Here is a 14,379-nt window from a genome sequence, read left to right as displayed (position 1 = left end):
TTTTAACTTCAGTGTTTATGAGCAGGCACTGTATTGTTGCTTTTAAAAGAAATAAAATTTAGGGTCTAGTCTACCTTCTTAAAATATTTTGAGGGTGTCTGATTTGGTCCATAACAGCACCTTTTTTTTAAAGGAATAAATGAGCCTGTAAGAACATTTACTGTCCACAGGGATAATATTTTAGTATTCATATGTAGACAGAAAATTAATATAAATACTTTATGTCTTGATCTGAAGTTACATGGTAGAAGCATGTTTGCTTCTGTACTTGTACACTGAGAATTTGTCTTTTTCTTTTGATAAATTGTGTGAAATATGTATTAAAGTAATAGATCTTTGCATTTTTGTAGGATTTGAGAAGGATTATGGATTTAGGACATTTCACTGCAGCATTGAATTTAACCTGGAATATTAAAACTGCAGACTACAATGTAACTGTTATTAAGAAGTGTATCCAGCTTCTGGATTCTGGGATGATCAGGTAATGTTTTCCAACATGTATTTAGGGCATTTCAATTTTCTACATTGTTTTCTTCCACTTTTATGCAATGTCTTATTAATTGGAAGCTGCAATTTTCTCCCAATCTCAGCTGAAGGTGCTACTTTAAAATACCAGTTGCCTGTTATAAAAGAGACTGACGCGGATTAAGCCAGAAATGCACGTGATAAACATCTCACAGAAGGATGGATCCATCCTCTTTCAAAGGGAAGACTGAGGACTGATATGTTCGAGGTCTTGATGAAAATTTTTGGTAGAATAGGTGAAGACAAGTGTTTTTACTTGTGAGAAGAAGAAATCTTGTGGCCATCATCAGAACTTGCCAGCATTGTCTTATGGAAATCATGGTCTGGATTTTAGGCTTCCCACTGGAGAATTAGAAGAAGGGTGTAGCATCTAGCAGGTGTGCCACACACCTTGTTTCTGGCCTGTCTGAAGTTTTGTGGTGTGGTGTGCAGTCAATGGCAGCATTAGGCAGGACTCTCATCTTTGGGCCTAATGAAGCTTTGAAGTAGGCACTTAATGGCACCTCATCCCACCTATTGCTATTTTATACATGACACGAGATGGCACAAGCTAAGCGTGTAGTCTGATAATTTTTCATGTGAAGGGTGATGTTGGGCAAATTTTCGAGGGTATGTCCTTTGCCAGTCGTCTGTGTCAATTGGAGACAATTATGTCCCATGGACATGATATGCCTTGGGTCTTATAAGGAGATGAATTCAATTTTTTCATAATTTCTTTGAAAAAGTAAAATAAATATGTTAAAGTTTTTCTCTCATTCACACTTACTTTTCACACACATTCAGTTCTCTAGACAATTTCAGTTTCTTGTTGCATTCCTTCTGTTAATAGCCACAAATTACATTTTTTTGGATGACTAGTTCTTATGGTTAGTGCACAGCATTTCAAGATTGAGCACTTCTGTAGGCAGTTAAGGGTCAAATAGGGTTGATAGTAAGTTAACTGTTAAATCAGTTTTGATTATCACCAGATTGTGTTCTATTTCAATGCTTTTAGTTTGTTTAAAATATGTATCCACAGCCAAATCATCCATTTCCCTACTTTAAGCAAGTAATTTACGAGCATTACCCACTAGGTGCAGTGCAACAATAACAAAAAGTGAAGGAGGGGTAGAAGAGGAGGGAGGAGTCAAAACAAAATGAGGTTGAAGAATGAGATAATGCATACCAGCACCCCAGGTCCTAAGTCCGGACTATCTATCTCCCTTCTGCTGCCTGGAATGAAGGTTGGAATCATACCCATGATTACCAATCCCATAACAAGCTCACTCCCTTTAATTAGCAGTACTTCCAACATAATCACCAGCAAGTTTTTTTTCTGGAATTTGTTCTCCTATATGAGGAATCCTTCATTTTCCCATGAGCAGCATTTGTAGGCAGCTAGTACCTTCGAGTACATTGATCTTCTGTCTGGTTCCTTGGAAGCACGAGGAACTATCTTCTCTCTGAAAACAAAATACAGATTAATGTCTACAGCTTTGGTATGTTAACGTAGAAGCTTGAAAATTTTGTAAAAAGAAAAGGCAGCCATTGAGTAAGGTGACTTTTCTTGAGCATTTTCTTAGCCTGCTAATAAATTTTCTTTTAGATGGCCAGGTTTGCCTCGGTTGAGGCAGAGACAGCACTGCTCTGCTGTCCTGCAGTATAATTCCTTTTGTATAAATGTGGGTTATTGGCCTGCTTGGCTTTCTCCACTCTCTCTTCAGTCCCTTCCATTTCCCTTTTACTACTTCCAAAGTTCTGAAGGTGATTCGGAAAAGGTCTGCTGAGTTTGCTCTGACTGCTGCGCTGAGTGGCAGTGGTGATTTTTGTTCCTTCAGGTGCATTCTCAGGTTGGGGCATGAGCAATTTCTAAACTTCTCCAGCAGTATTAATTCTCTTAACCCATTGTAAATGCGAGATACTTTTAAAGAGCAGAACTATAGAAAGCTATTTGTTTTTGTCTTTCAAACTCTACATAGGTCTATGTGGGTTTCTTACAAGCATTATAGAATTGCTAGCAACATGTCTCCAAGACTAATTCATAGGCACTAAGGAGGGCAGCAATAGTCTTTTTGTGATCAGCAAACAATTCAGGCGTCAGTACGGAACAGACTTCTTTGGTGCAAACTGAGTCTGTATTCTCTAGAATGTCAAAGAATGAGTTTAAGATTCATAGAACCATACTGCATGGAAACAGACCCTTCAGCCCAACCAGTCCATGCTGACCATGATCCCAAATCAAACCAGTCCCACCTGCCTGCCCTTGTGAATTTCCCTCAAACATTTCTTATTCAGATACCTGTCTAAATGTCTTTTAAGCATTGTACCCTCAACATCCACCACTTCCTCTGAACATTCATTCCACATATGAACCACACTCTGTATAAAATAAAAAGGCCCTAATATCTTGTTAAAATCTTTCTCGTCTCACCTTTAAAAAGTCTTAAAGTTCTCCACCCGCTATTCATCGTATCTGTACCTAACTTTTATAAACCTCAGTCCAGAGTGTGGTGCCAGAAAAGCCCAGCAGGTCAGGCAGCATTTGAGGACCAGGAGAATCGACGTTTCAGGCATAAACCCTTCCTGATGAAGTTTATGTCGATTCTCCTACTCCTCGGATGCTGCCTGACCTGTGCTTTTCTAGCACCACACTCTAGACTCTGATCTCCAGCATCTGCAGTCCTCACTTTCTCCTAGTTAATTTTATAAACCTTAAACTTCTACGCGACAGTGAAAGAAGTCCCAATCTGTCCAGTCTCTCTATATAACTCAAACCCTCCATTCACGCCAACATTCTAGGAAACCTCTTCTGAATCCACTTCTGCTTAATAATATACTTACTACAACAGGGTGACCAGAAATGGACACGGTACTCCAGAACAGGCCTCACCAATATCCTGTACAAACCTAACATAATGTCCCCACTCTTATACTCAAGGGTCTGAGCAATGAAGGTAAGTGTGCTAAAAACCTTCTTATCTACCCTATCAATATGTGACGCAAGTTTCAAAGACCTAAACGCCTAGGTTTCTCTGGTCTACAAAGCTACCCAAGGCCCTGCCCTTGTTTCTTTTATCAAATCTAGTGTAGATTAGATGGGCTTCAGATTGGTTTCACAGGTAGGCACAACCTCAAGGGCCGACGCAATTTTCTATGTTCTAAACTCCATCTGCTACTCTTTAATCCATTAACTCAATTGATTAAGATAGATGAGTCATAGAGTCCGACAGCACGGAGACAGGCCCAAACTGGTCCATGCCAACCAAAATATCCACCTGGGCTAACACCATTTTTTTCTAAACCTTTCCTCTCCATGTATTTGTCCAAATGCCTTTTAAATGTTGTTAATGTACCTACCTCAACAACTTCTGCCAGCAGCTCATTCCATATGTGTACCATCCTCTGTGTAAGAAACGTTGCCCCTAAGGGTCCTTTTTATTCTTTCCCCTCTAACTGTAAACTGATACCCTCTAGTCTGTGATTCCCCACTTCTGGGGAAAAAGGCTAAGTGCATTTACCCTATCCTGCCTGTCATGATCTTATACACTTATATAAGACTCCCCCCTTAGTCTCCTATGCTGTAAAGAAAAAAGTCCTAGCTTGTCCAACCTCTCCCTATAATTCAGATCCTTGAGTCCTGGAAACATTCTTGGAAATTTCTTCTGCACTCTTTCTAGTTTAATAACATCCTTTAAATTGTACTGTTACCAAAACTGGACACAATACTCCCACTGCGGCCTCATCGATGCACTGTTCAATTGCGACATAACTTCCCAATTTCTATACTCAATGCCCTGACTGATGAAGGCCAGAATGCCAAAAGCCTTCTTCACTGATCTGTCTACCTGTGACTCTCTCTACAGAGAACCATACACCTGAACTACAAGGTCCCTCTGTTCCACTACACTCCTTAAAGCCTTACTATTCACCATAAAATTCCTACTTTTATTTGACTTTGCAAAATGGAAGCCCTGACACTTATCTATTATTAAACTCTATTTGCCGTTTCTTGGCCCAGTTTTTCAAGGCCTGCTGCAATTTCTGAGAACTTTCCTCACTGTCCATAATACCACCTATTTTAGTGGCATCTGCAAATTTACTAATTATGTCTGGTATATTCTCATCCAAATCATTGATATAAATAACAAACAACAATGGGTCCAGCACCGTACCCTGAGGCACTTCACAAGCCGCAGGTTTGCAGTCTGACAAGCACCCTTCTTCTATTACCCTCTGCTTCCTACCATCATGCCAATTATGTTTCCAATTTGCCAGTTCGCCCTGGATTCCATGCGATTGAACCTTCCAAAGCAACCTACCATGTGGAACCATATCAAAGGCTTTATTGAAATCAGAAAGATGACTTCTACCACCCTGACCACATCAACCTTCCTGGTTACTTCATCAAAGAACTCTAACAAATTTGTGAGGCATGATCTCCCATGCACAAAGCCATGCTGACTGCTACTAATCAAACCTGTCTTTCCAAATGCATGTATATTTTATCTCTCAGAATCTTCTCAAGTAACTTACCCACCACAGATGTTAGGCTTACTGGTCTGCAGTTATCAGATTTTTCTTTACAGCCCTTCTTGTATAAGGGCACAACATTTGCTACCCTCCAGTCTTCCAAGACCTCACCCATGGCTTATGATGATGCAAAAACATCAGCCAGGGTCCCCTGCAATTTCTTTTCTAGCCGCTAGCAGTGTTCTTGGATATATCTAGTCAGGGCCAGGAGATTTATCCACCTTCAAATATTCTAACACATCCAACACCTCCTCTACTGTGATATAGATTGTCCCCAAGATATGACCATTAACTTCCCCAAGTTGCCAAGTCTTCATGTCTTTCTCCATGGTGATGAGACATACAGCATGGAAACAGACCTTTCTATCCAACTTGTCCATGCAGACCAGATATCCTAAATAAATCCAGTCTCATTTGTCAGCATTTGGCCCATATCCCTCTAAACACTTCCTATTCATATACCCATCCAGATTCCTTTTAAATGTTGAAGTTGTACCAGCCTCCACCACTTCCTTGTGCAGCTCATTCCATACATGCACCACCCTCTGTTTGTGAAAAAGTTATCCCTTAGGTCCCTTTTAAATTTTGCCCCTCTCACCTTAAACCTATGCCTTCTAGTTTTGGATTCCCCCACCCAGGGAAAAGACCTTGTCTATTTACCCTATCCATGCCCCTCATGATTTTTTAAAACCCTGGATGTAGGTTTGCTTGCTGAACTGGGAGGTTCATTTCCAGACATTTGATCACCCTACTAGGTACCATCTTCAGTGGGCCTCAGGCAAAGCAGTGTATATGATTCCTACTTTTTATTTATATGTTTGGGTTTCTTTGGATTGGTGATGTCATTTCCTGTGGTGATGTCATTTCTGGTTCTTTTTCTCAGGGTGTGGTAGATGGGGTCTTACTTGATGTGTTTGTTGATTGAGTTCTGGTTGAAATGCCATGCTTCTAGGAATTCTCGTGTGTGTCTCTGTTTGGCTTGTCCTAAGATGGATTTGTTGTCTCAGTTAAAGTGGTGTCCTTCCTTATCTGTATGAAAGGATACCAGTGAGAGAGGGTCATGTCATTTTGTGGCTAGTTGGTGTCCATGTATCCTGATGCCTAGTTTTCTGCCTGTTTGTCTAATGTAGTGTTTGTTACAGTTCTTGTATGGTATTTTGTAAATGACATTAGTTTTGCTTGTTGTCTGTATAGGGTCTTTCATGTTCATTAGCTGATGTTTTAGTGTGTGGTATCACCAACCCAAAGAAACCCAAACATATAAATAGAAAGCAGGAATCATATACACAGCTTCACCTGAGGCCCACTGAAGATGTTAGATTATATTAGATTACTTACAGTGTGGAAACAGGCCCTTCGGCCCAACAAGTCCACACCGACCCTCCAAAGAGCAACTCACCCAGACCCATTCCCCTAAATTTACCCCTTCACCTAACACTAAGGGCAATTCAACCTGCACATTTTTTGGACTGTGGGAGGAAACCGGAGCACCTGGAGGAAACCCACGCAGACACGAGGAGAATGTGCAAACTCCACACAGACAGTTGCCTGAGGCGGGAATTGAACCCGGGTCTCTGGCGCTGTGAGGCAGCAGTGCTAACCACCGTGCCACCGTGCCGCCCATGTGTTATCTAGTAGGATGACGAAACATCTGAAAATGAACCTCCCAGCTCAGCAAGCAAACCTACACCCAGAACCTCAATCTGAGCTACAAATCTTCTCAAAACTCGCTTTTTAAAGCCCTGTAAAGTCACCCCTCAACATCCGATGCTCCAGGGAGAATAGCCCTGGTCTTTTCAGCCTCTCCCTATAGCTGAAGCCCTCCAACCCTGTAAACATCCTTTTAAATCTTTTCTGAACTCTTTCAGGTTTCACAACGTCCTTCCTATAGCAGGGAGACCAGAATTGCACGCAGTATTCCAATAACCACAACATGTATTCCACTTACAGTAACCAGTGTCCTGTACAGCCGCAACATGTCCTCCTAACTCCAGTACTCAAAGTATTGATCAGTAAAGGCAAAAATACTAAACACCTTTTTCACTACCCTATCTACCTGCAACTCCACTTTCATGGAACTATGAATTTGCATTCCAAGGTCTCTTTGTTCAGCAACACTCCCCAGGACTTTACCACTAAGAATGATTTGCCTTTCCAACTTGCAGCACCTCACATTTATCTGAATTAAACTTCACCTGCCACTCCTCAGCCCATTGGCCCAGCTGATCAAGGTCCTGCAGTTCTCTGAGATGACCTCCGCTGTCCACCTCATCTCTAATTTTGTGTCATCTGCAAATTTACTAACCATAGCTCCTGTGTTCATATTCAAATTATTTATATGAATGACTAAAAGCAGTGGACCCAGCACCGATTCTTGTGACACACCACTGGACACAGGCTTCCAGTCTGAAAAGCAACTGTTCACCACCACCCTTTTTCTCCTACCTTCGAGCCAGTTCTGTACCTAAACAGCTACTTCTCCCTCTATTCCATGTGATCTAACCTTGCCATCCAGTCTACCATGTGGAACCTTGTCAAATACCTTACTGAAGTCCATATAGATTATGCCCACTGTTCTGCCGCCATCAATCCTCTTTGTTACTTCTTCAAAAAACTCAATCAAGTTCATGAGAGATGATTTCTCATGCACAAAGCCATGTTCATTATCCTTAATCAGTCCTTGCCTTTCCAAATGCATGTAAATGCTGTTTCTCAGGATTGTCTCGAACAACTTGCCCACCACCAATGTCAGACTCTCTGGTCTATAGGTCCCTGGCTTTTCCTTATCACCTTTCTTAAATAGTGACACCATGTTAGTCAACCTCCAGTCTTCTGGCACCTCACCTGTAAGTATCAATGATACAAATATCTCAGCAAGCAGCCCAGCAATTCCCTTGCTTCCCTCAGAGTTCTAGGGTACACCTGATCAGGTCCTGGGGATTTATCCACCTTTATGTGTTTTAAGATGTCCAGCATCTCCACCTCTGTAATATGGAAATTTTCCAAGAGGCTGATATTTATTTCCCCTGTTCTTCCATAGCCTGCTCCACAGTAAACACTGATGCAAAATACTAGTTTACGATCTCACCTCATCTCCTGAAGTTCCACATGTAAGTGCCCTTGCTGATCTTTAAAGAGCCCTTTTGTCATTAATGTACTTGTAGAATTCCTTTGGATTCTCCTTAACTCCATTTGCCAAAGTTTTGATTGAATTGAAACCTGCAAAATATTTAAAGGGATAAATAGGGTGAATGCAATAAGAGGTTTCTCATGGTTGGGGAATCTAGAAACAGGGTACACAATTTAAAAATCAGGGTGATTCCACTTCTGTCCAATGATGCAAACTCTTTTTATTCAGAAGGTTGTGAACTTCATAGAATCATACAGTACAAAAGAGGCCCTTTGACCCATCAAGTCTGTACTGCTAAAAATATACTGCTACCTACACTAGTCCCACTTTCCCACACTAGACCTGGAATGTTATGACACTACAAGTGCTGTGTAGGATTAGTCTTTACTCATATGTAAAGTAGATATTGATAGATTTCTGGTTACCAATCCCTACATTTTTGGGGATGGAGTGAGTAAAAAGCATTGAGTATTTGACCAGCTGTGAGTGTATTGAATGTTGGGGCACCCTTGTTGGTCTGAATGGTCTCTCTCTGGTCCTGTATTCTTCAGAATGAAGATTAAAGGCTCTAATTTCAAGTATGCAGAGCAGCTAGCCTGGAATCTGTTGGTTGATGGCATTAGTGGGATTCAAAGATTCAGGGTGTGAGATTAAAGCTCTCCAAAAGTTGATAAGTGTTTCAGTTATGTGACATTGACCATTAATACTTAATGTATGGTCATTATTGAATTATTCATGTTAACAAAGGAGTTTCCACTACAGGTACATTTATTTTGATTTTTATGTCTGTCTATAAACTCAAACCTGCGTTTAACTAAACCTGCTTTCCAATTCTGGAGGAAAGCTTCCATTTTATTCAAATACGTTTTTCGTCATTTTGCTTCACCATATATGCAAATATGGCTTTCAGCATCATTAACTTTGCTTATTCATCCTCTGCCATTTTCTTCTGTGATTTTGTCACATTCTTTTGAATTCAGTTTTCTGTGCTCTAAAGGATAATAAAAGGTTACCGTCCAAGAAATTAACAGAAGCCAGCAGCACCACCTATTGTCATTTAACATGGGTATTAACCCCTTTATTTCAAATGACTTATGACACTTTTATAAAAGTGAATATAAGAATCTCACTTAAAATGTATTAAATGTTCATCCACCAGTATCACAAGTGTTCCTTTTCAGTTGTAATATCTCCCAATTCTATAAATGTGTGTTTAATCCCCTTCCAGCGCCTTCAGGCAAGACCTTCTGCAGTTCAGCTCAGGCCACAGAAATCAGGATGGTGCTTATAGAAGTTACTGATAAAATTAAAGTACACGTATACGTATTTACTTCTAATTTCTCTCAGTATCCCCCCTCACTGTCTACATTGACTCTCAGTGCTGTACAGTTCCACTGACTAACTGTCTGCCTTTCATGGTGAAATTAGATGGTGATCATTGACAAGCATGGAGAACATTGTATCGGAGCTTTATCCAGTGCTGATGAACATAAACTTTACATAAACAATCAGTCCCAGCTAAAGTGGAATCTCAGATTTGCAGACAAAATGGTTCAGGTATTGTTGAGGTGCATTCCCAGAAGGAAAAAGTATGCCAACAAAATCCAGAGCTCCTTGAAAATGATATAGAATAAGGTGTAGAATATCAGATATTCTGCACTGCAGATGGCTAGTTGATAATACCATTGGAAACAAAAGGACATTGATTAGGCCACAGCTGGAGTGCCATATGTAGTTCAAGTCACCGCATTATAGGAAGAATGTTTTGCATAGAAGGGGTGCAGAGGAGATTTACCACAATGTCACCTGGGTGGAGCATGTTAGCAGTGAAGACAGACTGCATAAGCTTGGGAGCAGAGAAGGTTGAGGCAGAGACCTGATGGAAGTATATAAGATTATGAAGGGCATGGACTGGGTCAGTAACAAGGGGGCAAACTTCTAACATGAAAGGCAGGAAGTTTAGAGGAAAACATTTTTCAGCTAGAGGTTGGTAGGGTACTGGAATTCAATGCCTGGGAGGGTAGTTGAGGCAGGTAACCTCACAACCTTTAAAAAGTACTTGGATAAGCATTCGAAGTGTAATAACATTCAAGACTGTGGGCCTGGTACTGAAAAGTGGGCCTAATGTAGATTTAATTGTATGTTTGGTAGGACAGACTTCTTAGGCCAAAGGGCTTTTTCTGTTCTGCATGATTCCATGTTTTAAAATCCTTCTGTAGGCATTAAAATAGTAATCAGGCCGCCAGAGGAAGTATGGGGTGGATCAACAAGGATGTAAGCATGACAACAGAAATATGGCTTAGCTACTGCATCTGTTTTGGACCAAGGATGATACTGTCACATTCATAGGAAAAATGAAATGCTTAGGATGTTGGGTGGGCTAACAATTGATCAGAAGGATATTGAGGAAGGTAATGGTGGAAATTGCAGAAATATAGTCCCTGACTTTCCAATCCCTCTTAGAGATTGGATTGTGCTGAGGGATATGGGCCGGGTGCTGGTAGGTGGAACTAGATTGGGTTGGGATATCTGGTCGCAATGGATGGGTTGGGCCGAAGGGTCTCTTTCCATGCTGTACATCTCTATGACTCTAATTGCAAATATTGCATTCGCATGCAAATATAGGTGTGTGGTTAAACACATGTTCAAGAACCCAAAGAGAAAATGCTGGAAAATCTCAGCAGGTCTGGCAGCATCTGTAAGGAGAGAAAAGAGCTGACATTTCGAGTCTAACTGACCCTTTGTCAAAGCTTTGTCATGCTTTTATCACATGTTCAAGAACAGTTGGTTTAACTTAGATGATAGAAAATCTTTTGAAAACCAAGTGTTTTCAAATCTTTTGAATCTTTTGACAGGTGTTAAATAATTAATTTTTTTTGAAATAAAAACTAGCATGGATTTGTTGCAGGAAAATCATGTTTAACCACTTTGATTGTGGTATGTTACCAGTTGCCAAATTTTGATATGGTCTGGCTGATGATGAAAAGTATATAATATATTATCATTTTGGAATTTTGATTATTTTAAAAGATGAGGCTGATGATTGTGTTGTGATGATTTTATTTTAAAACATCAAACATTCATTCTGGATCGGTGACTTAAGTGTATCAGTTCTGAGAAGCCACGTTGAAATAAAGAGAAATTTCTTCATCCAGAGAGTACTGAGCCTGTGGAATTCTCTGCCACAAAATGCTGTTTGAGGCCAAAAAATTAGAATGTTTTCACGAAGAAATTAGATAGAGTTCTTCAGGCTAAAGGGGAGGAGTTTGAGTTGAGAGTGTTTTACATGTAGAGCTTGATTTGTTTCCTAGAATCATAGAATCCCTACAGCGTGGAAACAAGCTCTTTGGCCCAACAAGTCCACACCGACCCTCCAAAGAGTAACCCACCCAGACCCATTCCCTCCATTACCTCAGACTGATGCACCTAATCTACACATTCCTGAACAGTATGGGCAATTTAGCACAGCCAGTTCATTTAACCTGCACATCTTTGCATTGTGGGAGGAAACTGGAGTACCCGGAGGAAACCCATACAGACACAGGGAGAATGTGCAAACTCCACACAGACAGTCACCCAAGGTGGGAATCGAACCCGGGTCCCTGGTGCTGAGAGGCAACAGTGCTAACTACTGAACCACTGTGCTGCCTCCTTTTGTGTAATAAACTATTCTGTATTGACTCCTGAAGATTAAATGCAGTGGGCAAAGCTGACTCGTGTCCAACATCCCTGGAAGATTGCACAGAAAGGGTAGATAAAACTACCTATGTGACCAAAATAGATTTAGTCAAGTAGTGCTGGCAGGTTGCCTTGACTGCCTGCACAATGGAAACCTCCACTTTCCTAACAGGTTACATTAATTTAAAAGCATGCTATTCAGATTCCAAAATACCTTTCAAAGATTGTTGAAACAGCTAATTTAATTGCGTTGTGGACCTGAACATCTTCCTGGTGTACAGCGACACAGGGTAACATATTTAGAGCAACTGGAGTCTATCTTCTGGAAAATGCAATCAGCTGGCTTAGTGGTCAATCTCACAAAAAGCAAAATCACTATACCCCAAGTAACATCGGACATGTAGTGGGTCACCGAGATTCTGCCCAAAATTGCAAAGGTAGAGGCAATAGCACAGTTCTCCATTCCCATAACAAAGTAGGAAATTATGCGTCTCTTGAAAGTTCATCTCAATTTCGGCACAGTAGCTATGCTACTGAAAGATCTGCTACAGATAAAGCAAAAGTTTAATATACTGAGAAAAGTGAAACTGCTTTTGAGAAGCTGAAGACCATTTTGCTACTGATCCTGTGCTTACAGTTCCAAACTTTAAACAAGCATTTGAAGTGGCCATTTATGCAAGTAATATCAGGGTAAAACCTGTTCTCCTTCAAGAAGACAAAGCTGGAATAGAGAACCCAACTGGGCATGTTTCCAAAAAGCTAAACAAACATCAGAAGTGGTACTGCATAGCTGAGAGGAAACCCTGGGTTTCAAACTGGCTCACAAACACTTTGAGATAGGTCTTAAACGGACACAAAGAGATTATAGTCAATACTGACTAAATCCTGTAAACAATTGTGGAATTGTTTAAGACCCAGAATGTTTGGTTATTTCATTGGAGTTTTTTTCTTCAACCATACTTCCTGGAACTAGCCCTCATTCTTTCAGGAATTAAAGTGACATAGTTAAAAAATGAGTGGGCGGAGGATGTAGTGATGGTGGTATCTACTGGTAATGTCACTGGACTATTAGTCCATAACTCCAGACTAATATTCAGGGGACATGCATTGAATTCCACCATGGTAGATGGTGAAGGTGAAATTTGAATTCAATAAAAAAAATCTGAGACAAAAAAACTGGTCTAATGATAATTATATAACCATTATTGATTGTTGTAAAAAAATCCATTTGGATCATTAATATCTCTTTTGGAACTGGCTTTCATGTGACTTCAGACCCACAGCAAGGTGGTTGACTTCTGGACAATTCAGGATGGACAATAAATACTGGTTTTGTCAGTAATACCCACAATTCTTGAATGAACACAATAAAACTGAAAAGCTAATCAACCAAAGCTAGAAGAATGAATGTGTGTGTGAGTATATTTGTTGTTTTATGTTTAATTGCTTTTCATTTTTCTTCTTTGTAATGAAATGAGAATGAATCTCACTTCATTCATTATGCAGAAGTTTTATGATGATGGATTAGAACTCCAAACTGTTCAGACTTTACTTTTAATTTATTCTAATATGTTTTTAAATTGACTGCAATAGAAAAGCAGTTGATTTAAATTCAGTGAATATCTGGAAACATCCTGTGTGAAGTCAATAGAATGTTGCATATCTAAATTATCTGGAAACTCCAAACAGAAAAAGATTAATGAGATGACATAACAATAAGACTGACTGTCTCTCCTCTCTTGGTGGAAAGCCAATTCTTGAAGGCTTCCATGAATACTGAAGAACAGCAGTTCAAAAGCCAGTTTCAACTGTACTGAAGTGGTCAAGTAGGACTGAACATTTTTGGGTTTGAGCATTAGCATGCTGTGACAATTCTTGTTGTAGAACTAACCCCTAGTTAACCCTGTGTTGTTAGGGGAAGAATCTTGTTTCATTCCAAGTGCTGCAAATCAGCTAAAAATGGCAGTAAAGCAAAAGACCTTCAATCAGCTTACAAAACCAAGAAACTAAAACAAAAACAAAAACAGAGATTGCTGGAATAGCTCAGCAGACCTCGTAGCTTCTGTCCTGAGAAATCAGAGTTAATGTTTTGGATGTAGGCTTGCTTGTTGAGCTGGGAGGTTCATTTCCAGACGTTTCGTCACCCTACTAGATAACGTCTTCAGTGGGCCTGAACCCGTGTACATGATTCTTGCTTTCTGTTTATATGTTTGAGTTTCTTTGGGTTGGTGATGTTATTTCTTGTGGTGATGTTATTTCTAGTTCTTTTTCTCAGGGGATGATAGATGGGGTCTAACTCGATGTGTTTGTTTATAGAGTTCCAGTTGGAATGCTATGCTTCTAGGAATTCTCGTGCTTTTGGCTTGTCCTAAGATGGATGTGTTGTCCCAGTTGAAGTGGTGTCATTCCTTATTTGTATGTAAGGACGAATGTCATTTACAAAATACCATGCAAGAACAGTAACAAACACTACATTGGACAAACAGGCAGAGAACTAGCCACCAGGATACAAGAACACCAACTAGCCACAAAACAAC

General features: G+C 40.2%; 1 protein-coding gene across 1 annotated transcript in view; it reads left to right on the top strand.

Annotated features, from left to right (window-relative positions):
• The first annotated feature begins 428 nt into the window (after window positions 1-428).
• The window catches only part of LOC140481772 (uncharacterized), a 561,406-nt gene continuing 547,455 nt past the window's right edge, over window positions 429-14,379 (top strand). Inside the window, exon 1 of the mRNA XM_072578304.1 lies at window positions 429-481. Within this exon, the coding sequence (XP_072434405.1) occupies window positions 474-481 (8 nt within the window). The 5' untranslated portion in view covers window positions 429-473. The remainder of the gene's footprint in view (window positions 482-14,379) is intronic.

Source organism: Chiloscyllium punctatum, chromosome 10, assembly GCF_047496795.1.
Source record: "Chiloscyllium punctatum isolate Juve2018m chromosome 10, sChiPun1.3, whole genome shotgun sequence".
NCBI lineage: Eukaryota > Metazoa > Chordata > Chondrichthyes > Orectolobiformes > Hemiscylliidae > Chiloscyllium > Chiloscyllium punctatum.
Note: the sequence above shows the minus strand (reverse complement) of the source record. Positions and strands in the feature narration are given on the sequence as shown.